Below are 12,927 nucleotides of genomic sequence, written 5' to 3'. Positions count from 1 at the left end.
CCTCCCTACCCCAACCTCAATCTCCCATCTTGAACCCCAATTCTAACACTTAACCCTAACTGCTAACCCCCTACCCTAACCCCAAGCCTTATTCCTACCCTAACCCTAATCTTCCCCCTTCTCTATCTTGACCCTCTTTTGTTTCCCTGCTCTTCTACTGGAGTGGGTACCCTGGCTCCAAGGATATAAACTTAACTCCCAAATCTGCCCCATGAGATGAATACATTTACAGGTAAATGTGAGCTGTATGTGGACATGGGAGTGTGCAGACATTGAATGGAGCTTTCACCCGGGATCCTGTGCTTTGATCACTCAGCCGGATATGGGGTGTGGATCTGACTTGGGAAAAACTGCACGCCCTATCCGGTCCCTTAGGTTCCTTGTTTTATTTAAATAATGTTGTCTTTTTCCCCCCCCCTCCATTTTTACTTTCTTTATGGGGACTCCTGGTCCCTTTCCAGGTCACTGTTCCTTTTGAACTTAGTGGGTATTTTTATTTAGCTCTCTCATTTTAACTTTATTGATTTTATTTTCTTAATCATATTTTAAAAAAGCATCCTTTCTTTTTATTTTATTTATTTATATATTTTATGTTTTTTAAATTTATATTTTTTATTTTTTATTTACTCATTTACCATTTGGGGATTTTAAATTTGCACTGTTTAAGGATCACCCTTACCCAGGGATCCAATTTATATATAAAAAATTTTTTTTGTATTTGTATAAGAAAATGGGTCTGGCCTCGTTCTTTTTAACTCTAGAATAGAACAAAGTGAGCCTGTGCACTAAAGAGCATACACTCAACATATGAGGACTTGATCTTTCCCTAACCTAACCTAGCCTGTGCCACTACAAACAAAAGAGAGGAACAGACCATATTCTTAGTACACACCTTACATATTTAGTTATATTTTAATTATTTTACTTTTATTGTTTTAATCTCTTAATCTTTATCCTATTTGGTTTTATCACCTTTTTTTTTTTTTTTTTTTTTTTATTATTATTCCATTTTTATCCTTTCCCCCCCTTTTTTTTCCTTACTATTCTTTATTTCTAAGGTTTTTTATTTTTTTAATACCCACTCTTTTTCCAGTACATTTGTGTTCAATGGCAGTCTTCTTATTCTTGGCTCTCTTCTCTTGCCTGCTGTGGGTCTTGAACCAGGGAGGCTAGGTGTAGGAGACTATTGTCTATACCACTACACCACACAAACTACTGGGAAGACCTGGTGGAAAATAAGAGAACCAAGGTTTACAAAAACAGTTTTAAACTACATTATCCAGGTAAAGTCATTACCCATAAAGCCACACACTTCCTTCAGACTCACAACCAATAGATAGGCAGTTTTGAGACAGACAGGTATAGTTACCAATTATACAGAACCTCCTTATTTTAGCTCCACCCCTAATTTAACCTAGATCCCACCCCAGAGCTTATTTAAGGATATGGATGGGAACAAAAAGCGTATGTCCTCTGAAGAAGCAGGATTCCCTGCGAAACGTTAGGACGTCGAACTCAAAAAGCACCGTGAACTGCACATCAAAAAGATACTGTTTGACGGGGAAAACATTGCCAATTTTTGTGTCCTGTTTTACACAAAAAATTTTTTTCATGGAGAAAAATCCTTTTTAAACCGTTTTGTGAGTACTCACATTTTTAAACCCTTCCTTTTTTTGGGTTTTTATTCCCCCCTCCTTTTTTTTCGGTTTTATTCCCCCTTCTTTTTGGAGTACAACACCCAAGCCAGAGGGGCCTACAAAACTTCCTGTTTGGTGAACTCCTAGGCCGCTTAGGCCTTCTGGTAAGGAACTGAGTTGTTAATCAGCTACAGGATCCTCTTCCCAAGGATTCTTATCAGCATACTCATGGGGTAAGACCAATGAAGACTTTTCTCCTTTTGGTTTTTATCTTTCCTTTCTTTTAACCTTTTTTTTCCTCGAAAGGAGTTTTTTTACAGGCACAATGATTCCCTTAACAAACAGATTCACAGTGTTGGAGACTTTGGAAACAGATGGGGTGGAACAAACACTACACACAGACCAGCATCTACACAACTCAAAACCCAGGGAATTTTTAGATAGACATTTGAGGAAGTTGTATTTTAAATTCTTACAGGCCACACACCATGAAGACATTGTGACAACAGCTCTACATACGCAAATTTTTCCAAAGGGCATGTCTAAACAAACACACAAACTTACACAGTTTATCAAACCGGCATGCCCCAAGCAACAAACTCTACATAGAATTACGGAAAACACACAAAATTGGATGAAGGCAAATATGCAGATCCTCAAAGACCATTACGTTCAAGTGAAAGCAGAACTACTGAATCGAATCCACAAAATGGAGGAAACAGAATGGCAGATAGCAGTTAAATGGGCCAAAGGTAGATTCAAACACAAATTGAGGGAAGACATAATAGAAAAGGCCAAAACACAAATGGAACAGAATCTAGTGGAAACAGAAAATGGAGGAACTGCATGTTTGCCTATCCAAGTATCAAACAGCTCCTCTAATCCTTCTTCCACTGCCGCCTCTTCTTTTTCTTCTTCGTTGTCTTCTTCAATCTCTTCCTCTTCTTCCTCCAAACAGAGTCCGAGTAAAGACGACACAAACCTTGTGGCAAGTTCTCCACAGATGCATTTATCGAAAAGCAATGGAACACCTCGGCCTTTAAACAACAACTCCGATAAGACCAAGGTAGTTAGTGTATTAATACATGAAGTTCCTTTGAATACACTTAAGCAGCAAGAACAGAGAGCTAACACTCCATCCACAATTCACAGAACAGCAATCCTAAATAATGTTAGTGTTCTAATAGAACCTACTATTGCTGATTCACAGGGGGAGCCGACCCAGGGGGATAGGAAGCAGGAGAGGAAGGAGGTGATGAATGGGTCTACAGAAAGGAAGACCACGTCCTTGAGAAAAGCCCGATCTGAATCCTCCCTTTCCCTTTCCCCTTCCTCTTTCTCGTTGACTCCCCTGCATGTGGAACATCCGGACAGGGTGGAGCCCCAAATAAAAACCTGTGAAGTGAGGAACCATTGGGTTCCTACTAGACATCCTAACACCACTAGAAAGATTGCAGATTGGACACTGGAAATAAAGAAACCAGTTTTGTTTATAGGGGACTCCAACCTGTCCAGAATTCCCTATTTTAGTGACGAAAATGTTCAGGTGGATAGTTACCCTGGAGCCAACTTTTTACATATAGCCAAGGTGTTACAAAAATTAACCCCTAATCCAAACACTCAAAAGGTCGTCCTATCATTAGGAATCAATAATAGAGAACAAACATTCGAAAGTACAACAAAAAAACAGTTGCAAGAGCTGTGGAGAATTGCTGCAGTGGTTTTTCCCAATGCCACGATCTACACCCCATTATTAAACTACTCGGATATCCTACCTAGACGACAACAAGAAACTCTAACAAAACTGAACACTCATATACTGGCACATGGTAATCCATTGCAGGAACTTCACCCACTTAGGTTCAAGGTGAACCCGAGGGACCCTATCCACTGGACCACGGAAACGGCTTCGCAAATGTTTACATACTGGTTGGATCAGTTAAACTTTTAGAAATGGTGAAGTGCAATAAAACAGACAACAAAAAGCACACCAACATCATTAACCTATCCAAAACGTTTTGTCTCACAGGTCCGCAGGAGGATTTACTCAGCAAGGGTCTCACCTTCATCCCGACGCCATGCGGTACGGACTTGGGGGAGCTGGGGAGGGATGTCCACGCTTACAATAGACAACTTAAAATTTTAGACCACTTCCAATACACAAAATGTAAAGAACACTTACAGTTTACAGAAAAATCCAGATGGGAACCGAGCACCGAACAGACCAGTTTACCTATAAAGCAGTTGATTAAAAAGAACAGGATGATTATCAATTCTCTTTCAGATTTTTCCAACAATCAAGCAGATAATTTAACCGCCACAGAACGCAGAGCACTCAAAGAATTACAAACCAACAGAGATATAATAATTAAACCGGCAGATAAAGGCTCAGCGATCGTCATAATGGACAAACAACAATACTTACTAGAAGCAAATAGACAATTAAACAATACCAATCATTACACTTTACTTCCACACTCATTACAACAGGAAACACAATCATTGGTAACATCCATTTTACAGGACTTAAAAAAGAAAGGCTTCATTAACACTAAACAGTTTAATTACCTTATTGGTCCAAACCCACCAAGGCAGCGGAAATTTTATCTATTGCCCAAAATTCATAAAGACCCACAGGCATGGACAGTCCCTTCCGAGGTTCCACAGGGACGCCCGATTGTGTCGGATTGTGGGAGTGAGACCTACAATGTGGCACAATACATTGATTATTTCCTCAATCCTGTCTCACAACTTCATCCCAGTTACTTAAAAGATACATATGACTTTATAAACAAAATCAAGAACATGACAATTCCAGACTCGGCCTTCCTATTCACTGTGGATGTGGAAAGCCTTTACACAAATATCAGTACAGAGGCAGGATTGCAGGCAATAACGAAATGTTTTAACAGGTATCCAGATTCAAGCCGGCCAGATGCAGAACTTCTTCAGCTGTTGGAAATAAATTTAACCCGCAATGACTTTGAATTTAACTCTCAATTATATTTACAGGTTCAAGGAACCGCTATGGGGAAGAAATTTGCTCCAGCCTACGCGAATATTTATATGTCTGAGTGGGAAGAAACATTGTTTCCAAAGTGTCCCCACTTACCCGCAGTGTATTATCGATATCTGGATGACATCTTTGGGGTCTGGCACCATGACAGGGAACATTTTGACACCTTTTTGAATTTGGCCAATTCCCATCATAAACACATTAAAGTCAAAGCAACTCTTAATTCGGATAACATTAACTTTTTAGACACCACAGTTTTTGCCATCCCGACGGAGAATAATTCCAAAACACTACATACTAAAGTGTTTTTCAAACCCACTGATTCCCACTCTCTACTATTTAAAACAAGTTATCATCCTAGACATACTTTCAAGGGGGTAATCAAATCACAAATCATTCGATTTCATAGAATTTGCTCATTTGATCAACATTTCCATGAAGCAACACAAACTCTATTCAAAGCCCTTAGACCCCGAGGGTATTCTAAGAGATTCTTGAGAGCCATTAAAAGAGACACGTTGCAGGATCTCAGAAATAACCCAACACGATTGGTGCCGGAACCCAAGGATGTCATCCCCATAGTCACGACTTTTTCAGAAACATCCAAAATCCTCAACAATAAGCTTAAACAACAATTCCAAAAAACACAAGAACTATACGCACCACTTCGGTCATTCAAACCAATATCAGCTTATAGAAGAAATAAAAATCTACGGGATCTCCTGGTCAGGGCCAGTTTGAAATCAGACCGACGAGTGATTCCTCCTATATTAGCAACACATTTTCAACAGCTCAGGTCAGTGGAGATGGGAAACAAGGGACACCTAGTGCCACAAAGAACAAACCTCAAGACCACGAATATCATTTACATGATCACTTGCACACACTGCCATAAGAGATATATTGGAGAAACTGAATACAGTCTGGAACAAAGGCTGAAACAACACATTTACTCCATTCAACACAGACCACGCAACACACACTTAATATGCCATTTTGCAAGGGTTGGGATACAGAAGCTCAGGATCTCGGGTTTGGAGGCCAATAGGGCATGGAACAGGGAACAGAGAAGAAGAAGAGAAGCATATTGGATAAGTAAACTGCACACAGACCATCCTCATGGCTTCAATACTAGGAGAACATCTTAGACTTGGAGACTTGGAACCAGAGATACCCATATAGAGAGAGGAAATAGGACTAACCCATTCTTCTTTTTACAGTATTCTCTTCTTTCCCCCGTTGTTTTTCTTTTGTCCTCTGCTCTTTTTCTTTACCTTGTTCTTCTTTTTTTTCTTCTTTTCTTCTTCTTTTCCTTCTTCTTCTTCTCCTTTCTTTTCTTTGTTCTTTTTTATACCCATTCTGTCACATTCATTGTGAGTAAAAATAGCACTTGATACTGGAGCAATCCGTTGTATAATGGACGTCTCGGTGGAGCGTTTGGTTTTGTTTTGATTTGGTTTGATGTTTAAACACAACTTGGTGGATTTGTGCACGCACAAATACACACTTTGTAAATATGGTTTAAAGTATTTATATAGCACTTGTTTTGATTATTAGCACTTTTCACTTGACTCAATTGTTAGCACTTTTACTAGCACTTACAGCACTTTTTTTAGGTTTCAGCACTTCTTCCACTGGGACGGTCAATGCCATGGTTTGATCCAGTAAAATAAATTGAATAACTTTTTATAAAACCACAATATTGTGATGCTTTACTTTATTTCCAGACAATTTCTGAGCTTTTACCTCAACCCCAACCATCATTCCGCACCTGGGTTGGACCGGAACCTCAATTCCAAAACCTTATTTCGAATCCTAACCTCAACCCCCTAACCCTAACCCTAACCCCAACCCTAACCCCAACCCTAACCCTAACCTCAACCTTCTACCCTGACCCTAACCCTAACCCTAACCTCAACCTTCTACCCTGACCCTAACCCTAACCTCAACCTTCTACCCTGACCCTAACCCTAACCTCAACCTTCTACCCTGATCCTAACCCTAACCCTGACCCTAACCCCTAACCCTAACCTAACCCCTAACTCCCAACCCTCCTACTCTAACCCTAATCCGCTTACCCTAACCCTAACCCCTAACCCCTAACCCTAACCTCAACCTTCTACCCTAACCCTAACCCCTAACCCTTACCTCAACCTCCTACCCTGACCCTAACCCTAACCCTGACCCTTACCCTAACCTCAGCCTCCTACCATGAACCCTAACCCTAACCTCAACCTCCTACCAGGAACCCGAACCCTAACCCCAACCCCATAACCCTACTTAACCCTAACTCCTAACCCTAATCTCTCCCTCCTACCCTGAACCCTAATCCTAACCCGAACCATGACCTTCACTTCAAGCCCAATTCTAACCCTTTTCCCTTCCCCCTCCCTACCCCAACCTCAATCTCCCATCTTGAACCCCAATTCTAACACTTAACCCTAACTGCTAACCCCCTACCCTAACCCCAAGCCTTATTCCTACCCTAACCCTAATCTTCCCCCTTCTCTATCTTGACCCTCTTTTGTTTCCCTGCTCTTCTACTGGAGTGGGTACCCTGGCTCCAAGGATATAAACTTAACTCCCAAATCTGCCCCATGAGATGAATACATTTACAGGTAAATGTGAGCTGTATGTGGACATGGGAGTGTGCAGACATTGAATGGAGCTTTCACCCGGGATCCTGTGCTTTGATCACTCAGCCGGATATGGGGTGTGGATCTGACTTGGGAAAAACTGCACGCCCTATCCGGTCCCTTAGGTTCCTTGTTTTATTTAAATAATGTTGTCTTTTTCCCCCCCCTCCATTTTTACTTTCTTTATGGGGACTCCTGGTCCCTTTCCAGGTCACTGTTCCTTTTGAACTTAGTGGGTATTTTTATTTAGCTCTCTCATTTTAACTTTATTGATTTTATTTTCTTAATCATATTTTAAAAAAGCATCCTTTCTTTTTATTTTATTTATTTATATATTTTATGTTTTTTAAATTTATATTTTTTATTTTTTATTTACTCATTTACCATTTGGGGATTTTAAATTTGCACTGTTTAAGGATCACCCTTACCCAGGGATCCAATTTATATATAAAAAATTTTTTTTGTATTTGTATAAGAAAATGGGTCTGGCCTCGTTCTTTTTAACTCTAGAATAGAACAAAGTGAGCCTGTGCACTAAAGAGCATACACTCAACATATGAGGACTTGATCTTTCCCTAACCTAAACCTAAACCTAACCCTAACCCTAACCCTAACCCTAACCCCTAACCCTAACCCTAACCCTAACCCTAACCCATAACCCTAACCCTAACCCTAACCCCTAACCCTAACCCTAACCCAACCCTAATCCTAATCTTAACCCTAACCCCAACCCTAATCCTAACCCTTAACCCCAACCGCTAACCCCAACCCTAACCCCAACCCTAATCCTAACCCTTAACCCCAACCGCTAACCCCAACCCTAACCCTAAACCTAACCGAGCCCTTAACCCAACCCCTATCCCTAACCAAGCCCTGACCCTAAGCTGTACCCCATCACCTAAATCTAACCCTTAACCTAACCCCAACCCCTTAACCTAGCCCTAATCCTAACCCACCCCTAAACCTAATTCTAACACTAAACCTAACCCTAAACCCAATCCTAACCCTTAACCCTAACCTTAAAACTTAGACCGATGTCCAGAACCCTAACCCTAACACCTAAATCTAAACATAAACCTAAGACTAAACCTAACCTTTATGGCAATCCTAAACTGACCCTTAGGCTAGACATGGATCATGACCATAATACAAACCTCAACTCATTCTGGGATACAAATTTAAACACCTGTAATACAATTGGACAGGAATATGCATTTTATTCAAATTAGACAGACTGCAGAGAATTATGGGAATAGGAGTTTGAAAAGCTCTTAACTTTAATAAAACACAAACAAAAAAAGAGCTGAGCAGTTGTTTTTTTTTGCTTGCAAGAATGTGACATACTGAGTGAAATTAGCTGGTCATGATCACAGCCAGAAGAGGTCACTATTTACTCACCAGAATCTTTACCTGAAACGACCTGGACTGGCAGTCCAACCAAAAATCCCAGCAGCCCTTTCAGCACCGTGATCTCCGGGGGTCCACCCAGTAGTAGCTTTTTGGCCTGCATCAGGGTCATCTGCTTGGACAAACAGCTTCCACCCACCTCGCAGGGCAGCAAACTCGGCTAGAGTGGCTTGGGAAACCTTGCATTGTTAACAAAGAACCACTGGCAGAGATGTGAGTTTCTCAACTGCACCTACATGTAGGAATCATTGAACATGGCAGGTGGAACATAAAAATATTATTTCATTTTAGTATTTAATATTATAGGTAATCTTTAACATTTAATATTTGACATATTCAAGTCACGGTTACTCCAGTATAGGGCAAGTGCAGAAAAACATAACCTAGGGGAAGTTTTATCAAGCAAAGCATATCCAAAACTGAATAAACATGCTATACACAAATAATTAAATAAATTAAAATAAATATATAAATTAATTAATTAATTAAACAAATAAATATGTTAACACCATCCAATTGGACATGGGACACAAGCCGAGGACTGATCCACCTCTGGCTGGCCACATCAGAGGAGAGTGTACAGTATTCAAATGTCAAAACACCTCACGACACTGAGGTACACTGCTGATGAAGTGTCCTGAAATTAATTAAAGGCTTAATATTTTAACACTGAGAATTAGCCTACAGCTTTAACCTAAAATATTATATAAATAAAATTTAACCTAATATTAAGCTAAGCATCTATCACAACATAGGAGAAAAAGGATTACAAAAACAGAACAATTTCAAAAATTGAACCTAAAAAGCTTTAGTCAAGCCTTTAATTAAAGTAGGATAAGATGAGGTTTAAAACACTTAAACATTTATATCAGCTCCAAACCTACCAGCTTTAAGCCGATCGAGTTTTGCTCGATTGGATTTCTTAAATTAGCAGACCCCAAGCAGGGGTTTGCTACAGGAACAATTTCAATGCTTAATAATGCCGGCCCGTGCACTTTCCTTGGTTCCCTATTCAACCATGCAATGGATTACTGTGATGGGACTGTACCTTCACCAATACTGCACCTTAACTCTAATCCTAGACCCTTAACCATAACCCTGACACCTTAACCCTAACGCTTACCCCTTAACCCTTTCCCCTTAACCCTAGCCCGCTAAGAGGAGCAGGAAAAGCCAACTACAGCCAGGGAAAACCTGGAGTAACAAGTTGTTTACTGCACTCAGTCAATGGTCTTACCTGCTGGAATGACGCTATGATGGTTATCAAAGAAGCTGGACCTGGCATTGGAAGCATGAAGGAGAGAATGTACACAGATCTGTGCTTTAAGGTCAATATTGCATGTATATCCTTAGATGCATTTCCAAAATTGTAGACAAGGGCTAAAAAGTATTAATGGCTGTACTGTAAATTAAAATCACGAATTTTAAAATGTCTGTTTTATGTACGAAATCTTTTTTATTCTAAATACTCTGCTGGGAAGATGGGCCTCCACCCAGGGCTGTCTGGGAGGTGATATATTGCACTGTACCTATACTAATATGCAAAACCTACTTTTGTGAACTACTGCAAAGATTTTTGGCCAGTCTTAACTAAATTGATGTCAAACTACTAAGCAGAGTGTGAACCTCAATAATTATCAAACTCATTTTGACATTTGTAAACAATATAGCCACTGTACATCAATCAATTCTGAAGAGATGGACCTGGTTTATTCAAACAGCTATAATTCATGATTGGTGATATTGATTTGATCCAAACTTGAGAGACATGTTTAGTACAAGCTTCTGAGGACATATGCAAAGATTGGGGTGTGGTCATTCAGCATGAAATTTTGATGACCTTCTTACTTAAAAAACATAGCTGCCATTGGCCAATCAGTTATCAGCAGGCATTTCACACAGCTAGCATTGCGCTATGTTTACAAGACTTGATAAGTATGTTCATCTATGGCCTCTTTATTGTTCTATATATCACCGGAAAGAACTGGCCACTGGGGTTCTATTTGTAAGAAGTGCTTTAACTCTGGTCTTTTATAACAGATTAAAATATTAAAATACAGGCACAAAAATACTTAAATTTTAATTGGATCGCATCTAACTATATCTTTAAAACTGTCATAAATATTTTTTAATATGAAGATTATAAATAATGCCAGAAAAATCAGCTCTCCAACCAAGACAAAAAAAAAAAATTCATATGCAGCTATTCTACTGTGGTGAGTTTTGGTGGCATTCACACACACAGCGCCACCTGCCGGAATGTTCTGTGCAATAATCTCTTACTGAATTAAAGCTTTAAAGTTGTTGTTTAAAATCACTGCCAGTGACAGTTTAAAAAACAAGTTAAAAGCACTTTTTTCTTCAAAAAAGCCCTAGGTGTCATCAAAAACCTATCCCCAAGACCAGTCAAGTTGTTGTTCAGTTAACAAAAAACATGACAGAAAACCATCATGGAGGAGTGCACAAGTAGAAAAAAAATAAACACAAAAAATATTAGGAAATATAAGGGCCTTAATACTGTATTCAATCAAACCAGTCTCCTCACCATTGTTAGACTAAATGTAGAAAATCAGTCTTTAACAATAATAATAATAATAATAATAATAATAATAATAATAATAACTAGTTGGCTTGCACTACCTAGGTAGTAGCATTGTTATGGTCAGAGTATACATGTTGCATGAGAAAATATTCTTCCTGCCTTCACTACATTAAGTCTGAAGTGCAGCAGCGATGCTGAGTGTTAGAACACTTCTGCACTTTGTTACACACTTCTCACAGCTGCAGTCCAATCTATTTTCAACCCAGCAGTGACACACTGAGGTGTTTAAAACCCAAAAATTAAAAATTACTAAAATATAGTAAAATGAAAATAATTTTAAACGTGTTGTCCGTTGTAATTCTGACAAGAAATTTAAATTCTTGGCATAATAGTAGAACAATCTGAAAAACATCCAACTGATAATGTAAATTAAAAAAATATATAAGCAGTATTGGTAACATAAAACACTTTAATGTTGTTTACTAAAACTGCACGCACAATGAATACTGTAGCTAATTACACTTTCAGTGCTAACAAATGAAGGACCAGTGTGGATGAGCGGAGGTGGAGGGATAGGTGTGGATGACTGGAGATGGAGGGATTAATATGGATGAGTGGATATGGAGGGCTGAGTGGAGATGGAGGGATCAGTATGGAGGAGTGGAGACAGAGGGATCAGTAGGAATGAGTGGTGATGGACAGATCAGTGAAGATGAGGGGAGATGGAGGGAGCAGTGTGGATGAGTGGTGATGGAGGGATCAGCAGGGATGAGTAGAGACTGTGGGATCAGTATGGATAAGCAGAAATGGAGATGTAGATGATGAATAAACTCTGGTAAGTGATTTGTCCATGCTGGTTCAACGTGGTAGCTTGGACCTTCAGCTTCACCAGACCAGACTGATTTAAATAGTGAGTGGTAAAGATGATTCCTCTTCCAGCCTCGTCTTTAATCCCAAACAGCTGCTCTGTAATCTCTCCACTTTGTTCCAGGATGGCGAATAATGTTCGCTCCTGAAGAACACCAGACTCGGAAAACGCTGATAATCGGATGACGTTGTGTTGAGCTGGAATTCCCAGAGGAAGTGTGAGGAGTTTATACTGAAGGAGGAGAGAAGATCCTTCAGCACACCCATGTGAACATGGCTTGTAACACACACTGTGGACAATAAGAGGCCCAATCAGGTTTTGATTAATTAATTAGCTTTTGTCTACATACCAAACATTTCTGTTTCTCATTTTCTTATATTTCTGTCCACATTCTAGTTTGTTTCCGCTAGCTTGTTTTTCTTTTTGACTCACGACCATGTTTTTGACTTTGATTAATCCACTTAATCAGATTATAATGATTATGATTTGTAAATGTGTTCTAAGGTGTTCTAATAAACCTTGCACTTTGAGTATACAGCTTATCACCATCAACTTAAACATGTTTAAATTTGAGACTAGGTCAGATGAGGTTGATTTGTTGATGTTCTTTGCACATCACTCACATAGCCACATTAAAAGCTGCTGCAATAGTTCAAATAATTTTTTTTTTTTACCCTGGACTTCCTCCTCTACGATAGCTGGCAGGACAGGGAGTGTCCAAACACTGATAACTCCCCCTCATGTTAAAGCACATTTGGTTTGGTCCACACTGCACACTGTGCTCAATGCATTCATCAATATCTGAAATTGTACAGTGTTGA

General features: G+C 39.5%; 2 protein-coding genes across 7 annotated transcripts in view; one reads left to right on the top strand and one right to left on the bottom strand.

The window, feature by feature from the left end:
* Positions 1 to 1,684: 1,684 nt before the first annotated feature.
* On the top strand, positions 1,685 to 3,588 carry LOC128318714 (uncharacterized). Its single transcript, XM_053236342.1, has 3 exons — positions 1,685 to 1,801; positions 2,596 to 2,703; positions 2,848 to 3,588. Exons 2-3 carry the CDS (start codon positions 2,641 to 2,643, stop codon positions 3,586 to 3,588), a joined length of 804 nt encoding a protein of 267 aa, XP_053092317.1. The 5' UTR covers positions 1,685 to 1,801; positions 2,596 to 2,640.
* Positions 3,589 to 11,699: 8,111 nt separating this feature from the next.
* Positions 11,700 to 12,927, bottom strand: part of hmcn2 (hemicentin 2) — a 55,347-nt gene continuing 54,119 nt past the window's right edge. For 5 of the 6 annotated variants that reach the window (XM_034302318.2, XM_053236215.1, XM_026912268.3 and 2 more), the window contains 2 exons: positions 12,781 to 12,907; positions 11,700 to 12,395 (listed from right to left, as the gene is read on the bottom strand). In XM_034302318.2, the coding sequence (XP_034158209.2) occupies positions 12,026 to 12,395; positions 12,781 to 12,907 (497 nt within the window). In that variant the 3' untranslated portion in view covers positions 11,700 to 12,025. The remainder of the gene's footprint in view (positions 12,396 to 12,780; positions 12,908 to 12,927) is intronic. The other variant, XM_026912271.3, reaches the window with a different exon arrangement.

The sequence above is a fragment of the Pangasianodon hypophthalmus genome, chromosome 8 (assembly GCF_027358585.1).
Source record: "Pangasianodon hypophthalmus isolate fPanHyp1 chromosome 8, fPanHyp1.pri, whole genome shotgun sequence".
Classification (NCBI taxonomy): Eukaryota; Metazoa; Chordata; class Actinopteri; order Siluriformes; family Pangasiidae; genus Pangasianodon; species Pangasianodon hypophthalmus.
The sequence above is the reverse complement of the archived record's forward strand: the minus strand, read 5'-3'. Positions and strand labels throughout refer to the sequence as shown.

Excerpts from the sequence above, each read along its gene's own strand:
- LOC128318714 (XM_053236342.1), top strand. The coding sequence starts at position 2,641 with ATGCATTTATCGAAAAGCAATGGAACACCTCGGCCTTTAAACAACAAC. Across the intron at positions 2,704-2,847 it reads ACAACTCCGATAAGACCAAG|GGGGAGCCGACCCAGGGGGA; the intron begins GTAGTTAGTGTA and ends GCTGATTCACAG.